Source organism: Salmo salar, chromosome ssa10 (assembly GCF_905237065.1).
Source record: "Salmo salar chromosome ssa10, Ssal_v3.1, whole genome shotgun sequence".
Taxonomy (NCBI): Eukaryota; Metazoa; Chordata; class Actinopteri; order Salmoniformes; family Salmonidae; genus Salmo; species Salmo salar.
The window spans coordinates 44,330,298-44,347,814 of record NC_059451.1 but is presented as its reverse complement, the minus strand read 5'-3'; the positions used below and the strand labels follow the sequence as shown (position 1 = coordinate 44,347,814).

Sequence of the window (17,517 nt, the reverse complement as noted above, 5' to 3'; positions counted from 1 at the left end):
CTGTGACTGTAGTTTACTGTAGGCTAGCAGTAAGTGAGGGGACCAGTCTGTGACTGTAGTTTACTGTAGGCTAGCAGTAAGTGAGGGGACCAGTCTGTGACTGTAGTTTACTGTAGGCTAGCAGTAAGTGAGGGGACCAGTCTGTGACTGTAGTTTACTGTAGGCTAGCAGTAAGTGAGGGGACCAGTCTGTGACTGTAGTTTACTGTAGGCTTGCAGTAAGTAGGGGACCAGTCTGTGACTGTAGTTTACTGTAGGCTAGCAGTAAGTAGGGGACCAGTCTGACTGTAGTTTACGTTAGGCTAGCAGTAAGTAGGGGACCAGTCTGTGACTGTAGTTTACTGTAGGCTAGCAGTAAGTAGGGGACCAGTCTGACTGTAGTTTACTGTAGGCTAGCAGTAAGTGAGGGGACCAGTCTGTGACTGTAGTTTACTGTAGGCTTGCAGTAAGTAGGGGACCAGTCTGTGACTGTAGTTTACTGTAAGCTAGCAGTAAGTAGGGGGACCAGTCTGACTGTAGTTTACTGTAGGCTAGCAGTAAGTAGGGGACCAGTCTGTGACTGTAGTTTACTGTAGGCTAGCAGTAAGTAGGGGGACCAGTCTGACTGTAGTTTACTGTAGGCTAGCAGTAAGTGAGGGGACCAGTCTGTGACTGTAGTTTACTGTAGAATAGCAGTAAGTAGGGGACCAGTCTGTTACTGTAGGCTAGCAGTAATTGAGGGGACCAGTCTGACTGTAGTTTACTGTAGGCTTGCAGTAAGTAGGGGACCAGTCTGTGACTGTAGATTACTGTAGGCTAGCAGTAAGTGAGGGGACCAGTCTGACTGTAGTTTACTGTAGGCTAGCAGTAAGTAGGGGGACCCATCTGTGACTGTAGTTTACTGTAGGCTAGCAGTAAGTAGGGGACCAGTCTGTGACTGCAGTTTACTGTAGGCTAGCAGTAAGTAGGGGACCAGTCTGACTGTAGTTTACTGTAGGCTAGCAGTAAGTGAGGGGACCAGTCTGTGACTGTAGTTTACTGTAGGCTTGCTGTAAGTAGGGGACCAGTCTGTGACTGTAGATTACTGTAGGCTAGCAGTAAGTGAGGGGACCAGTCTGACTGTAGTTTACTGTAGGCTAGCAGTAAGTAGGGGACCAGTCTGACTGTAGTTTACTGTAGGCTACTAGTAAGTGAGGGGACCAGTCTGTGACTGTAGGCTAGCAGTAAGTAGGGGACCAGTCTGTGACTGTAGTTTACTGTAGGCTAGCAGTAAGTAGGGGACCAGTCTGTGACTGTAGTTTACTGTAGGCTAGCAGTAAGTAGAGGACCAGTCTGACTGTAGTTTACTGTAGGCTAGCAGTAAGTAGGGGACCAGTCTGTGACTGCAGTTTACTGTAGGCTAGCAGTAAGTAGGGGACCAGTCTGGACTGTAGTTTACTGTAGGCTAGCAGTAAGTAGGGGACCAGTCTGACTGTAGTTTACTGTAGGCTACTAGTAAGTGAGGGGACCAGTCTGTGACTGTAGGCTAGCAGTAAGTGGGGGACCAGTCTGTGACTGTAGTTTACTGTAGGCTAGCAGTAAGTGAGGGGACCAGTCTGTGACTGTAGTTTACTGTCGGCTAGCAGTAAGTGAGGGGACCAGTCTGTGACTGTAGTTTACTGTAGGCTAGCAGTAAGTGAGGGGACCAGTCTGTGACTGTAGTTTACTGTAGGCTTGCAGTAAGTAGGGGACCAGTCTGTGACTGTAGTTTACTGTAGGCTAGCAGTAAGTAGGGGACCAGTCTGACTGTAGTTTACTGTAGGCTAGCAGTAAGTGAGGGGACCAGTCTGTGACTGTAGATTACTGTAGGCTTGCAGTAAGTGGGGGACCAGTCTGTGACTGTAGTTTACTGTAGGCTAGCAGTAAGTGAGGGGACCAGTCTGACTGTAGTTTACTGTAGGCTAGCAGTAAGTGAGGGGACCAGTCTGTGACTGTAGGCTAGCAGTAAGTGAAGGGACCAGTCTGTGACTGTAGTTTACTGTAGGCTAGCAGTAAGTGAGGGGACCAGTCTGTGACTGTAGTTTACTGTAGGCTAGCAGTAAGTGAGGGGACCAGTCTGTGACTGTAGTTTACTGTAGGCTAGCAGTAAGTGAGGGGACCAGTCTGTGACTGTAGTTTACTGTAGGCTAGCAGTAAGTAGGGGACCAGTCTGTACTGTAGTTTACTGTAGGCTAGCAGTAAGTGAGGGGACCAGTCTGTGACTGTAGATTACTGTAGGCTTGCAGTAAGTAGGGGACCAGTCTGTGACTGTAGTTTACTGTAGGCTAGCAGTAAGTAAGGAGACCAGTCTGACTGCAGTTTACTGTAGGCTAGCAGTAAGTGAGGGGACCAGTCTGTGAACTGTAGGCTAGCAGTAAGTAGGGGACCAGTCTGTGACTGTAGTTTACTGTAGGCTAGCAGTAAGTGAGGGGACCAGTCTGTGACTGTAGTTTACTGTAGGCTAGCAGTAAGTGAGGGGACCAGTCTGTGACTGTAGTTTACTGTAGGCTAGCAGTAAGTGAGGGGACCAGTCTGTGACTGTAGTTTACTGTAGGCTAGCAGTAAGTGAGGGGACCAGTCTGTGACTGTAGTTTACTGTAGGCTAGCAGTAAGTAGGGGACCAGTCTGTGACTGTAGTTTACTGTAGGCTAGCAGTAAGTAGGGGACCAGTCTGTGACTGTAGTTTACTGTAGGCTAGCAGTAAGTAGGGGGACCAGTCTGACTGTAGTTTACTGTAGGCTAGCAGTAAGTAGGGGGACCAGTCTGTGACTGCAGTTTACTGTAGGCTAGCAGTAAGTAGGGGACCAGTCTGGCTGTAGTTTACTGTAGGCTACTAGTAAGTGAGGGGACCAGTCTGTGACTGTAGGCTAGCAGTAAGTGGGGGACCAGTCTGTGACTGTAGTTTACTGCAGGCTAGCAGTAAGTGAGGGGACCAGTCTGTGACTGTAGTTTACTGTAGGCTAGCAGTAAGTGAGGGGACCAGTCTGTGACTGTAGTTTACTGTAGGCTAGCAGTAAGTGAGGGGACCAGTCTGTGACTGTAGTTTACTGTAGGCTAGCAGTAAGTAGGGGACCAGTCTGTGACTGTAGTTTACTGTAGGCTTGCAGTAAGTAGGGGACCAGTCTGGACTGTAGTTTACTGTAGGCTAGCAGTAAGTAGGGGACCAGTCTGACTGTAGTTTACTGTAGGCTAGCAGTAAGTAGGGGGACCAGTCTGGACTGTAGTTTACTGTAGGCTAGCAGTAAGTAGGGGGACCAGTCTGACTGTAGTTTACTGTAGGCTAGCAGTAAGTAGGGGACCAGTCTGACTGTAGTTTACTGTAGGCTAGCAGTAAGTAGGGGGACCAGTCTGACTGTAGTTTACTGTAGGCTAGCAGTAAGTAGGGGACCAGTCTGACTGTAGTTTACTGTAGGCTAGCAGTAAGTAGGGGACCAGTCTGACTGTAGTTTACTGTAGGCTAGCAGTAAGTGAGGGGACCAGTCTGTGACTGTAGTTTACTGTAGGCTAGCAGTAAGTAGGGGACCAGTCTGTGACTGTAGTTTACTGTAGGCTAGCAGTAAGTGGGGGGACCAGTCTGTACTGTAGTTTACTGTAGGCTAGCAGTAAGTAGGGGACCAGTCTGTGACTGTAGTTTACTGTAGGCTAGCAGTAAGTGAGGGGACCAGTCTGTGACTGTAGTTTACTGTAGGCTAGCAGTAAGTGAGGGGACCAGTCTGTGACTGTAGTTTACTGTAGGCTAGCAGTAAGTAGGGGACCAGTCTGACTGTAGTTTACTGTAGGCTAGCAGTAAGTGAGGGGACCAGTCTGTGACTGTAGTTTACTGTAGGCTAGCAGTAAGTAGGGGGACCAGTCTGTGACTGTAGTTTACTGTAGGCTAGCAGTAAGTGAGGGGACCAGTCTGTGACTGTAGTTTACTGTAGGCTAGCAGTAAGTGAGGGGACCAGTCTGTGACTGTAGTTTACTGTAGGCTAGCAGTAAGTGGGGGGACCAGTCTGTGACTGTAGTTTACTGTAGGCTAGCAGTAAGTGAGGGGACCAGTCTGTGACTGTAGTTTACTGTAGGCTAGCAGTAAGTGGGGGACCAGTCTGTGACTGTAGTTTACTGTAGGCTAGCAGTAAGTAGGGGACCAGTCTGTGACTGTAGTTTACTGTAGGCTAGCAGTAAGTGAGGGGACCAGTCTGTGACTGTAGTTTGCTGTAGGCTAGCAGTAAGTGAGGGGACCAGTCTGTGACTGTAGTTTACTGTAGGCTAGCAGTAAGTAGGGGACCAGTCTGTGACTGTAGTTTACTGTAGGCTAGCAGTAATTAGGGGACCAGCCTGACTGTAGTTTACTGTAGGCTAGCAGTAAGTGAGGGGACCAGTCTGTGACTGTAGTTTACTGTAGGCTTGCAGTAAGTGGGGGACCAGTCTGTGACTGCAGTTTACTGTAGGCTAGCAGTAAGTAGGGGACCAGTCTGACTGTAGTTTACTGTAGGCTAGCAGTAAGTAGGGGGACCAGTCTGACTGTAGTTTACTGTAGGCTAGTAGTAAGTGAGGGGACCAGTCTGTGACTGTAGGCTAGCAGTAAGTGGGGGACCAGTCTGTGACTGTAGTTTACTGTAGGCTAGCAGTAAGTGAGGGGACCAGTCTGTGACTGTAGTTTACTGTAGGCTAGCAGTAAGTAGGGGACCACTCTGTGACTGTAGTTTACTGTAGGCTAGCAGTAAGTGAGGGGACCAGTCTGTGACTGTAGTTTACTGTAGGCGTGCAGTAAGTAGGGGACCAGTCTGTGACTGTAGTTTACTGTAGGCTAGCAGTAAGTAGGGGACCAGTCTGACTGTAGTTTACTGTAGGCTAGCAGTAAGTAGGGGACCAGTCTGTGACTGTAGTTTACTGTAGGCTAGCAGTAAGTAGGGGACCAGTCTGACTGTAGTTTCCTGTAGGCTAGCAGTAAGTAGAGGACCAGTCTGACTGTAGTTTACTGTAGGCTAGCAGTAAGTAGGGGACCAGTCTAACTGTAGTTTACTGTAGGCTACTAGTAAGTGAGGGGACCAGTCTGTGACTGTAGTTTACTGTAGGCTAGCAGTAAGTGAGGGGACCAGTCTTTGACTGTAGTTTACTGTAGGCTAACAGTAAGTGAGGGGACCATTCTGACTGTAGTTTACTGTAGGCTAGCAGTAAGTGAGGGGACCAGTGTGTGACTGTAGTTTACTGTAGGCTAGCAGTAAGTGAGGGGACCAGTCTGTGACTGTAGTTTACTGTAGGCTAGCAGTAAGTGAGGGGACCAATCTGTGACTGTAGATTACTGTAGGCTAGCAGTAAGTAGGGTACATGTCTGTGACTTTAGTTTACTGTATGCTAGCAGTAAGTAGGGGACCAGTCTGACTGTAGTTTACTGTAAGCTAGCAGTAAGTGAGGGGACCAGTCTGTGACTGTAGTTTGCTGTAGAATAGCAGTAAGTGAGGGGACCAGTCTGTGACTGTAGTTTACTGTAGGCTTGCAGTAAGTAGGGGACCAGTCTGTGACTGTAGTTTACTGTAGGCTAGCAGTAATTAGGGGACCAGTCTGACTGTAGTTTACTGTAGGCTAGCAGTAAGTGAGGGGACAAGTCTGTGACTGTAGATTACTGTAGGCTTGCAGTAAGTGGGGGACCAGTCTGTGACTGCAGTTTACTGTAGGCTAGCAGTAAGTAGGGGACCAGTCTGACTGTAGTTTACTGTAGGCTAGCAGTAAGTAGGGGACCAGTCTGACTGTAGTTTACTGTAGGCTACTAGTAAGTGAGGGGACCAGTCTGTGACTGTAGGCTAGCAGTAAGTGGGGGACCAGTCTGTGACTGTAGTTTACTGTAGGCTAGCAGTAAGTGAGGGGACCAGTCTGTGACTGTAGTTTACTGTAGGCTAGCAGTAAGTAGGGGACCAGTCTGTGACTGTAGTTTACTGTAGGCTAGCAGTAAGTGAGGGGACCAGTCTGTGACTGTAGTTTACTGTAGGCTAACAGTAAGTGAGGGGACCATTCTGACTGTAGTTTACTGTAGGCTAGCAGTAAGTGAGGGGACCAGTGTGTGACTGTAGTTTACTGTAGGCTAGCAGTAAGTGAGGGGACCAGTCTGTGACTGTAGTTTACTGTAGGCTAGCAGTAAGTGAGGGGACCAATCTGTGACTGTAGATTACTGTAGGCTAGCAGTAAGTAGGGGACCAGTCTGTGACTGTAGTTTACTGTAGGCTAGCAGTAAGTAGGGGACCAGTCTGACTGTAGTTTACTGTAGGCTAGCAGTAAGTGAGGGGACCAGTCTAACTGTAGTTTACTGTAGGCTACTAGTAAGTGAGGGGACCAGTCTGACAGTATTTTACTGTAGGCTAGCAGTAAGTAGGGGACCAGTCTGACTGTAGTTTACTGTAGGCTAGCAGTAAGTGAGGGGACCAGTCTGACTGTAGTTTACTGTAGGCTAGCAGTAAGTAGGGGACCAGTCTGACAGTATTTTACTGTAGGCTAGCAGTAAGTAGGGGACCAGTCTGACTGTAGTTTACTGTAGGCTAGCAGTAAGTAGGGGACCAGTCTGACTGTAGTTTACTGTAGGCTAGCAGTAAGTGAGGGGACCAGTCTGACTGTAGTTTACTGTAGGCTAGCAGTAAGTAGGGGACCAGTCTGACTGTAGTTTACTGTAGGCTAGCAGTAAGTAGGGGACCAGTCTGACTGTAGTTTACTGTAGGCTAGCAGTACGTGAGGGGACCAGTCTGTGACTGTAGTTTACTGTAGGCTAGCAGTAAGTAGGGGACCAGTCTGTGACTGTAGTTTACTGTAGGCTAGCAGTAGGTAGGGGACCAAACTGACTGTAGTTTACTGTAGGCTAGCAGTAAGTAGGGGACCAGTCTGACTGTAGTTTACTGTAGGCTAGCAGTAAGTGAGGGGACCAGTCTGTGACTGTAGTTTACTGTAGGCTAGCAGTAAGTAGGGGACCAGTCTGTGACTGTAGTTTACTATAGGCTAGCAGTAAGTGAGGGGACCAGTCTGTGACTGTAGTTTACTGTAGGCTAGCAGTAAGTAGGGGACCAGTCTGTGACTGTAGTTTACTGTAGGCTAGCAGTAAGTAGGGGACCAGTCTGACTGTAGTTTACTGTAGGCTAGCAGTAAGTGAGGGGACCAGTCTGTGACTGTAGTTTACTGTAGGCTAGCAGTAAGTAGGGGACCAGTCTGGCTGTAGTTTACTGTAGGCTACTAGTAAGTGAGGGGACCAGTCTGTGACTGTAGGCTAGCAGTAAGTAGGGGACCAGTCTGTGACTGTAGTTTACTGTAGGCTAGCAGTATGTGAGGGGACCAGTCTGTGACTGTAGTTTACTGTAGGCTAGCAGTAAGTTAGGGGACCAGTCTGTGACTGCAGTTTACTGTAGGCTAGCAGTAAGTGAGGGGACCAGTCTGTGACTGTAGTTTACTGTAGGCTTGCAGTAAGTAGGGGACCAGTCTGTGACTGTAGTTTACTGTAGGCTAGCAGTAAGTAGGGGACCAGTCTGACTGTAGTTTACTGTAGTCTAGCAGTAAGTAGGGGACCAGCCTGACTGTAGTTTACTGTAGGCTAGCAGTAAGTGAGGGGACCAGTCTGACTGTAGTTTACTGTAGGCTAGCAGTAAGTAGGGGACCAGTCTGACAGTATTTTACTGTAGGCTAGCAGTAAGTAGGGGACCAGTCTGACTGTAGTTTACTGTAGGCTAGCAGTAAGTGAGGGGACCAGTCTGACTGTAGTTTACTGTAGGCTAGCAGTAAGTAGGGGACCAGTCTGACAGTATTTTACTGTAGGCTAGCAGTAAGTAGGGGACCAGTCTGACTGTAGTTTACTGTAGGCTAGCAGTAAGTGAGGGGACCAGTCTGACTGTAGTTTACTGTAGGCTAGCAGTAAGTAGGGGACCAGTCTGACTGTAGTTTACTGTAGGCTAGCAGTAAGTAGGGGACCAGTCTGACAGTATTTTACTGTAGGCTAGCAGTAAGTAGGGGACCAGTCTGACTGTAGTTTACTGTAGGCTAGCAGTAAGTGAGGGGACCAATCTGACTGTAGTTTACTGTAGTCTAGCAGTAAGTAGGGGACCAGTCTGACTGTAGTTTACTGTAGGCTAGCAGTAAGTGAGGGGACCAGTCTGACTGTAGTTTACTGTAGGCTAGCAGTAAGTAGGGGACCAGTCTGACTGTAGTTTACTGTAGGCTAGCAGTAAGTGAGGGGACCAGTCTGACTGTAGTTTACTGTAGGCTAGCAGTAAGTAGGGGACCAGTCTGACTGTAGTTTACTGTAGGCTATCAGTACGCGAGGGGACCAGTCTGTGACTGTAGTTTACTGTAGGCTAGCAGTAGGTAGGGGACCAAACTGACTGTAGTTTACTGTAGGCTAGCAGTAAGTGAGGGGACCAGTCTGTGACTGTAGTTTACTGTAGGCTAGCAGTAAGTAGGGGACCAGTCTGTGACTGTAGTTTACTATAGGCTAGCAGTAAGTGAGGGGACCAGTCTGTGACTGTAGTTTACTGTAGGCTAGCAGTAAGTAGGGGACCAGTCTGACTGTAGTTTACTGTAGGCTAGCAGTAAGTGAGGGGACCAGTCTGTGACTGTAGTTTACTGTAGGCTAGCAGTAAGTATGGGACCAGTCTGACTGTAGTTTACTGTAGGCTAGCAGTAAGTGAGGGGACCAGTCTGTGACTGTAGTTTACTGTAGGCTTGCAGTAAGTAGGGGACCAGTCTGTGACTGTAGTTTACTGTAGGCTAGCAGTAAGTATGGGACCAGTCTGACTGTAGTTTACTGTAGGCTAGCAGTAAGTGAGGGGACCAGTCTGTGACTGTAGTTTACTGTAGAATAGCAGGAAGTAGGGGACCAGTCTGTGACTGTAGGCTAGCAGTAAGTGAGGGGACCAGTCTGACTGTAGTTTACTGTAGGCTAGCAGTAAGTAGGGGACCCGTCTGACTGTAGTTTACTGTAGGCTAGCAGTAAGTAGGGGACCAGTCTGTGACTGCAGTTTACTGTAGGCTAGCAGTAAGTAGGGGACCAGTCTGACTGTAGTTTACTGTAGGCTAGCAGTAAGTAGGGGACCAGTCTGACTTTAGTTTACTGTAGGCTACTAGTAAGTGACGGGACCAGTCTGTGACTGTAGGCTAGCAGTAAGTAGGGGACCAGTCTGTGACTGTAGTTTACTGTAGGCTATCAGTAAGTGAGGGGACCAGTCTGTGACTGTAGTTTACTGTAGGCTAGCAGTAAGTGAGGGGACCAGTCTGTGACTGTAGTTTACTGTAGGCTAGCAGTAAGTAGGGGACCAGTCTGTGACTGTAGTTTACTGTAGGCTAGCAGTAAGTGAGGGGACCAGTCTGTGACTGTAGTTTACTGTAGGCTTGCAGTAAGTAGGGGACCAGTCTGTGACTGTAGTTTACTGTAGGCTAGCAGTAAGTAGGGGACCAGTCTGACTGTAGTTTACTGTAGGCTAGCAGTAAGTAGGGGACCAGTCTGTGACTGTAGTTTACTGTAGGCTAGCAGTAAGTAGGGGACCAGTCTGACTGTAGTTTCCTGTAGGCTAGCAGTAAGTGAGGGGACCAGTCTGTGACTGTAGATTACTGTAGGCTTGCAGTAAGTAGGGGACCAGTCTGTGACTGTAGTTTACTGTAGGCTAGCAGTAAGTATGGGACCAGTCTGACTGTAGTTTACTGTAGGCTAGCAGTAAGTGAGGGGACCAGTCTGTGACTGTAGTTTACTGTAGAATAGCAGGAAGTATGGGACCAGTCTGTGACTGTAGGCTAGCAGTAAGTGAGGGGACCAGTCTGACTGTAGTTTACTGTAGGCTAGCAGTAAGTAGGGGACCCGTCTGACTGTAGTTTACTGTAGGCTAGCAGTAAGTAGAAGACCAGTCTGTGACTGCAGTTTACTGTAGGCTAGCAGTAAGTAGGGGACCAGTCTGACTGTAGTTTACTGTAGGCTAGCAGTAAGTAGGGGACCAGTCTGTGACTGTAGTTTACTGTAGGCTAGCAGTAAGTGAGGGGACCAGTCTGACTGTAGTTTACTGTAGGCTAGCAGTAAGTAGGGGACCCGTCTGACTGTAGTTTACTGTAGGCTAGCAGTAAGTAGGGGACCAGTCTGTGACTGCAGTTTACTGTAGGCTAGCAGTAAGTAGGGGACCAGTCTGACTGTAGTTTACTGTAGGCTAGCAGTAAGTAGGGGACCAGTCTGACTGTAGTTTACTGTAGGCTACTAGTAAGTGACGGGACCAGTCTGTGACTGTAGGCTAGCAGTAAGTAGGTGACCAGTCTGTGACTGTAGTTTACTGTAGACTATCAGTAAGTAGGGGACCAGTCTGTGACTGCAGTTTACTGTAGGCTAGCAGTAAGTAGAGGACCAGTCTGACTGTAGTTTACTGTAGGCTAGCAGTAAGTAGGGGACCAGTCTGTGACTGCAGTTTACTGTAGGCTAGCAGTAAGTAGGGGACCAGTCTGACTGTAGTTTACTGTAGGCTAGCAGTAAGTAGGGGACCAGTCTGACTGTAGTTTACTGTAGGCTACTAGTAAGTGAGGGGACCAGTCTGTGACTGTAGGCTAGCAGTAAGTAGGGGACCAGTCTGTGACTGTAGTTTACTGTAGGCTAGCTCTAAGTGAGGGGACCAGTCTCTGACTGTAGTTTACTGTAGGCTAGCAGTAAGTGAGGGGACCAGTCTGTGACTGTAGTTTACTGTAGGCTAGCAGTAAGTGAGGGGACCAGTCTGTGACTGTAGTTTACTGTAGGCTAGCAGTAAGTAGGGGACCAGTCTGTGACTGTAGTTTACTGTAGGCTAGCAGTAGGTAGGGGACTAGTCTGACTGTAGTTTACTGTAGGCTAGCAGTAAGTAGGGGACCAGTCTGACTGTAGTTTACTGTAGGCTAGCAGTAAGTGAGGGGACCAGTCTGTGACTGTAGTTTACTGTAGGCTAGCAGTAAGTATGGGACCAGTCTGACTGTAGTTTACTGTAGGCTAGCAGGAAGTAGGGGACCAGTCTGTGACTGTAGGCTAGCAGTAAGTGAGGGGACCAGTCTGTGACTGTAGTTTACTGTAGAATAGCAGGAAGTAGGGGACCAGTCTGTGACTGTAGGCTAGCAGTAAGTGAGGGGACCAGTGTGACTGTAGTTTACTGTAGGCTAGCAGTAAGTAGGGGACCAGTCTGTGACTGCAGTTTACTGTAGACTAGCAGTAAGTAGGGGATCAGTCTGTGACTGTAGTTTACTGTAGGCTAGCAGTAAGTAGGGGACCAGTCTGTGACTGTAGTTTACTGTAGGCTAGCAGTAAGTGAGGGGACCAGTCTGACTGTAGTTTACTGTAGGCTAGAAGTAAGTAGGGGACCCGTCTGACTGTAGTTTACTGTAGGCTAGCAGTAAGTAGGGGACCAGTCTGTGACTGCAGTTTACTGTAGGCTAGCAGTAAGTAGGGGACCAGTCTGACTGTAGTTTACTGTAGGCTAGCAGTAAGTATGGGACCAGTCTGACTGTAGTTTACTGTAGGCTACTAGTAAGTGAGGGGACCAGTCTGTGAATGTAGTCTAGCAGTAAGCGAGGGGACCAGTGTGTGACTGTAGTTTACTGTAGGCTAGCAGTAAGTAGGGGACCAGTCTGACTGTAGTTCACTGTAGGCTAGCAGTAAGTGAGGGGACCAGTCTGTGACTGTAGTTTACTCTAGGCTACCAGTAAGTAGGGGACCAGTCTGACTGTAGTTTACTGTAGGCTAGCAGTAAGTGAGGGGACCAGTCTGTGACTGTAGTTTACTGTAGGCTAGCAGTAAGTAGGGGACCAGTCTGACTGTAGTTTACTGTAGGCTAGCAGTAAGTCAGTGGACCAGTCTGTGACTGTAGTTTACTGTAGGCTAGCAGTAAGTGAGGGGACCAGTCTGACTGTAGTTTACTGTAGGCTAGCAGTAAGTGAGGGGACCAGTCTGTGAATGTAGGCTAGCAGTAAGTGAGGCGACCAGTGTGTGACTGTAGTTTACTGTAGGCTAGCAGTAAGTGAGGGGACCAGTCTGTGACTGTAGTTTACTGTAGGCTAGCAGTAAGTGAGGGGACCAGTCTGACTGTAGTTTACTGTAGGCTAGCAGTAAGTGAGGGGACCAGTGTGTGACTCTAGTTTACTGTAGGCTAGCAGTAAGTGAGGGGATCAGTGTGTGACTGTAGTTTACTGTAGGCTAGCAGTAAGTGAGGGGACCAGTGTGTGACTCTAGTTTACTGTAGGCTAGCAGTAAGTGAGGGAACCTGTGTGTGACTCTAGTTTACTGTAGGCTAGCAGTAAGTGAGGGGACCTGTGTGTGACTCTAGTTTACTGTAGGCTAGCAGTAAGTGAGGGGACCAGTGTGTGACTCTAGTTTACTGTAGGCTAGCAGTAAGTGAGGGGACCAGTGTGTGACTCTAGTTTACTGTAGGCTAGCAGTAAGTGAGGGGACCAGTCTGACTGTAGTTTACTGTAGGCTAGCAGTAAGTGAGGGGACCAGTGTGTGACTCTAGTTTACTGTAGGCTTGCAGTAAGTGAGGGGATCAGTGTGTGACTGTAGTTTACTGTAGGCTAGCAGTAAGTAAGGGGACCAGTCTGTGACTGTAGTTTACTGTAGGCTAGCAGTAAGTGAGGGGACCAGTCTGTGACTGTAGTTTACTGTAGGCTAGCAGTAAGTGAGGGGACCAGCCTGACTGTAGTTTACTGTAGGCTAGCAGTAAGTGAGGGGACCAGTCTGTGACTGTAGTTTACTGTAGGCTAGCAGTAAGTGAGGGGACCAGCCTGACTGTAGTTTACTGTAGGCTAGCAGTAAGTGAGGGGACCAGCCTGACTGTAGTTTACTGTAGGCTAACAGTAAGTGAGGGGACCAGTCTGTGACTGTAGTTTACTGTAGGCTAGCAGTAAGTGAGGGGACCAGCCTGACTGTAGTTTACTGTAGGCTAGCAGTAAGTGAGGGGACCAGCCTGACTGTAGTTTACTGTAGGCTAACAGTAAGTGAGGGGACCAGTCTGTGAATGATACTAGGTCTTGTGTCTGTCCTCTATCCATTCTCAGCCCCCTCTCTCTTTCTCTCTCTCTTGCCTCTCTTTCCCCCTCCACAGAGTTGGGTCAGGAGTCCCTGCCAATGTCCAGTCAGGCCTCAGTGTCGGCAGCGGGCATGATGCCCTACCTGCAGGTGCAGGCACACCTGGGAACAGCCGGGGGAGGGGAACAGAACGGGGCCTGCATCTACACCACAGCCTCTGACAGGCAACCAGCCCCTCCTGGAACCACGGTGAATGCTCAGCCCCAGGGACAGAGCTACTTCCTGGGTCCCCCACCACCCAAAGCTCCAGGGGGCCACCATCCAGGCCTACACAGCTACAGCAGCACTGAGAGTAGCCCAGCTAGTGGAATGAGTATAGAGCACAGACACAACACAACAATATAACAGCACAACAACACAAGAGCACAACAATACAACAACACAACATTACAACAGTACAACAATACAACAGCACAACAACACAACAATACGACAACACATTGGCATTGACTGAGACACCGGTAGCTCTCTTTCCTGCCAGCCATCACTAGCTCACCTGCCCTGCCTTCTGCCTCTCGTTTCCTTGGCTGTTGGTTCCTGTCTCTCTCTCTTTCCTTCATCAGTCTGTCTCTACCTATCTACTGTATCTGTCTGTTTGTCCGTTCACCTCACCTCCTCTTTTCTCTCCTTCACCCCTTCACTTTGAGGGAGCACTCTAGAGAGAGAGATAGCCCTAGGGTTTGCTGGTTTTAGACTGTCGTCTGTCTGTCAGTCAGTCTGTCTCTCTGTCTGTCTCTCTCCCTTTTCCTTTCTGTCTCTGTCTGTCTGTCTGTCTGTCTGTCTGTCTGTCTGTCTGTCTGTCTGTCTGTCTGTCTGTCTGTCTGTCTGTCTGTCTGTCTGTCTGTCTGTCTGTCTCTCTCCTCCTCCTCTCTGTCTCTAAGTTCTCTGACAGGTCTGATTTGTTTATGAGTTTGTGTTGCCCGATTTTGCCCTCAGAAACTCTGGCTTCTTTCATTCATATACATATATATATACACACACACGAAGAACAGGCAAAGAAACTGTTTCCAGACCCTGAAGGGTCTGTTGCCTCAGTATTGAACTTAAATGCACCCCCCCACACACTCGCTCTCTCTCTCTCTTTATCTGTCTGTCGCTGTCTTTTGCTCTCTCTCTCTCTCTCTCTCTCTCTCTTTCTGTCTGTCGCTGTCTTTCGCTCTCTCTCTCTCTCTCTCTATCTGTCTGTCGCTGTCTTTCGCTCTCTCTCTCTCTCTCTCTCTCTATCTGTCTGTCGCTGTCTTTCGCTCTCTCTCTCTCTCTTTATCTGTCTGTCGCTGTCTTTCTCTCTTTCGCTGTATGGGGTGGCTAGGTAGTTATGTAGAGGGCTGATTGTGAGGCAAGCTGAGATACACACGGCTGTATGGGGTGGCTAGGTAGTTATGTAGAGGGCTGATTGTGAGGCAAGCTAGGTGGCAACACAGTCTTAAAGGGTGTAGAGCATTTTGACTTGAACATCTACAGCATTGTTGAATGCATTAATGATACGTTAGTACAATGGGTTGTTCATGATTGGGTTAATTACTTAGGTAAGAAACAGTGTGGTAAAGTCCAATATTATCCATCTCTGTCTGTCTCCAGGCTCCCAGCAGTCAGTTCTCTCTCCTGGGTGAACCCCCTAAAGAGATGAAGCTACCCTCCAATCCATACCTGAATCTAGCTAGTGTGTTACCTGGCATGGTGCTGCAAGGTAAAGTACACACACACACACACACACACACACACACAGGTACACACTCATTCACATTCATTGTTATGACCCAGTATAAAGGACATGTTGCTCGTTTTAAGATATTTCTTATAACTTGTTGGGGCTTGTTATTAAAAAATGACTCACATGAACTATTACAAATGATGTCCTATTTTTCTATGGCTGTGTGTATTTGACTGTATTCTCTGTGTGGTTGTTTGGTCTGTCATACAGCCCCGGTGGCCTGTAAAGCGCAGACAGGGCAGCCTCTAGTTGGGGTGTACAGCAGTGCTATGCCCCCTGTCTCCCAACCCACCACTTCCCAAACCCCAGCACCCTACAGCACCGATACCTCTGCAGACTACAGTCACTATAGCCAGGCATACTCACAGGTAACACACACACACACACACGCATGCACACACAGACACGCGTGTGTACGCAGGGGTGAGCACACACCCAAACTGTTGAGCTCTGCACAGTAAGTCATTATGTCTTCCGTGCTTCCTCATAGAGACAGGTTGTTTTTTCAATTACTCACAATTCTGTCATGTGTTGGAGAGATGGTTAAAGAGAGAGAGAGTGGGGTGTGTTGCAGTAGACAGGGTAGTGAAAAGAGAGAGAGTGGGGAGAGGTAGAGTTATGTAGAGAGAAAGGAACAATAGGAGATAGATGAGTGAGAGAGTAAGAGAGAGATGGGTTAATGAAGAGAGTAAGAGAGAGATGGGTTAATGAAGAGAGGGAGAGAGAGATGGGTTAATGAAGAGAGGGAGAGAGAGATGGGTTAATGAAGAGAGGGAGAGAGAGATGGGTTAAGGAAGAGAGGGAGAGAGAGATGGGTTAATGAAGAGAGGGACAGAGAGATGGGTTAATGAAGAGAGGGAGAGAGATGAGAGTGAGATGGTAAGGGGAAAGAGAGAGGAAAGGGAGAGATATAGATGGGTAAGGGAAGAGAGGGAGAGAGATGGGTAAGGGGACAGAGGAGAGAGATGGGTAAGGGAAGAGAGGGAGAGAGAGAGAGAGGAAAGAGATGGGTAAGGGAAGAGAAGAGAGGGAGAGAGAGAGGAAAGAGATGGGTAAGGGAAGAGAGGGAGAGAGATGGGTAAGGGGAGAGATAGATGGGTAAGGGAAGAGAGGGAGAGAGATGGGTAAGGGAAGAGAGGGAGAGAGATGGGTAAGGGAAGAGAGGGAGAGAGAGGAAAGAGATGGTTAAGGGAAGAGAGGGAGAGGATGGAGAGAGAGGAAAGAGATGGGTAAGGGAAGAGAGGGAGAAAGAGAAAGGAAAGAGATGGTTAAGGGAAGAGAGAGAGAGAGGAGGGAGATGGGTAAGGGGAGAGAGGGAGAGCGAGAGAGGAGAGAGATGGGTAAGGGAAGAGAGAGGAGAGAGATAGGTAAGGGAAGAGAGAGGAGAGAGATGGGTAAGGGAAGGGAGGGAGAGAGATGGGTAAGGGAAGAGAGAGAGAGGGAGAGCGAGAGGAGAGAGATGGGTAAGGGGAGAGAGGCAGAGAGAGAGAGAGGAGAGAGATGGGTAAGGGAAGAGAGAGGAGAGAGATAGGTAAGGGAAGAGAGAGGAGAGAGATGGGTAAGGGAAGAGAGGGAGAGAGATGGGTAAGGGAAGAGAGAGAGAGGAGAGAGGGAGAGAGAGAGGAGAAAGATGGGTAAGGGGAGAGAGAGAGAGGAGAGAGATGGGTAAGGGAAGAGAGAGGAGAGAGATGAGAGAGATGGGTAAGGGAAGAGATGGAGAGAGAGGAGAGAGATGGGTAAGGGGAGAGAGAGAGAGGAGAGAGATGGGTAAGGGAAGAGAGAGGAGAGAGAGGAGAGAGATGGGTAAGGGAAGAGAGAGGAGAGAGGAGAGAGAGGAGAGAGATGGGTAAGGGAAGAGAGAGGAGAGAGATGGGTAAGGGAAGAGAGGGAGAGAGAGTGTGTATTCTGTTCCATCTGGTGCTCCACTCCAGCACACTGCTTGACCATATAAAACAAGAACTGTATTTCACTCTTTCTCTCTCTCGCTCTCTCTCTCTCCAAACCACCATACTACACGACTACTTCTACAGTACCATCAGATTCCATCTGTCTGTAACGTAATGCCATTGTAACGTAATGTGATTGTAACGTAATGCCGTTGTAACGTAATGTGATTGTAACGTAATGCCGTTGTAACGTAATGTCATTGTTACGTAATGCGATTGTAACGTAATGTGAATGTAACGTAATGTGATTGTAACATAATGTCATTGTAACGTGATGTCATTGTAATGTGATTGTAACGTAATGTGATTCTCATGTCATTGTAACGTAATGCCGTTGTAACGTAATGCCGTTGTTACGTAATGCGATTGTAACGTAATGTGATTGTAACGTAATGTGATTGTAACGAATTGTCATTGTAACGTACTGTGATTGTAACATAATGTCATTGTAACGTAATGTGATTCTCATGCCATTGTAACGTAATGTGACTGTAACGCCATGTCATTGTAACATAATGTCATTGTAACGTACTGTGATTGTAACGTAATGTGATTGTGACGTAATGTGATTAATGTGATTGTTAACGTAATGTGATTGTAACGTGATGTGATTGTAACGTAATGTGATTGTAGTGTAATGTGATTGTAATATGATTGTAACCTAATGGGATTGTAATTTAATGTCATTGTAATGTGATTGTAGCGTGATGTGATTGTAACGTGATGTGATTGTAACGTAATGTCATTGTAACGTAATGTGATTGTAACGTAATGTCATTGTAATGTGATTGTAACGTAATGTGATTGTAACTTAATGTCATTGTAACATAATGCCAT

The 17,517-nt window shown here is 47.9% G+C and overlaps 1 protein-coding gene across 3 annotated transcripts in view; it reads left to right on the top strand.

Moving 5' to 3' along the window:
- The window catches only part of raver2 (ribonucleoprotein, PTB-binding 2), a 176,708-nt gene that overhangs the window by 147,289 nt on the left and 11,902 nt on the right, over positions 1-17,517 (top strand). For all 3 annotated transcript variants that reach the window (XM_014123425.2, XM_014123424.2, XM_014123423.2), the window contains exons 9-11: positions 13,040-13,212; positions 14,602-14,710; positions 14,945-15,102. In XM_014123425.2, the coding sequence (XP_013978900.2) occupies positions 13,040-13,212; positions 14,602-14,710; positions 14,945-15,102 (440 nt within the window). The remainder of the gene's footprint in view (positions 1-13,039; positions 13,213-14,601; positions 14,711-14,944; positions 15,103-17,517) is intronic.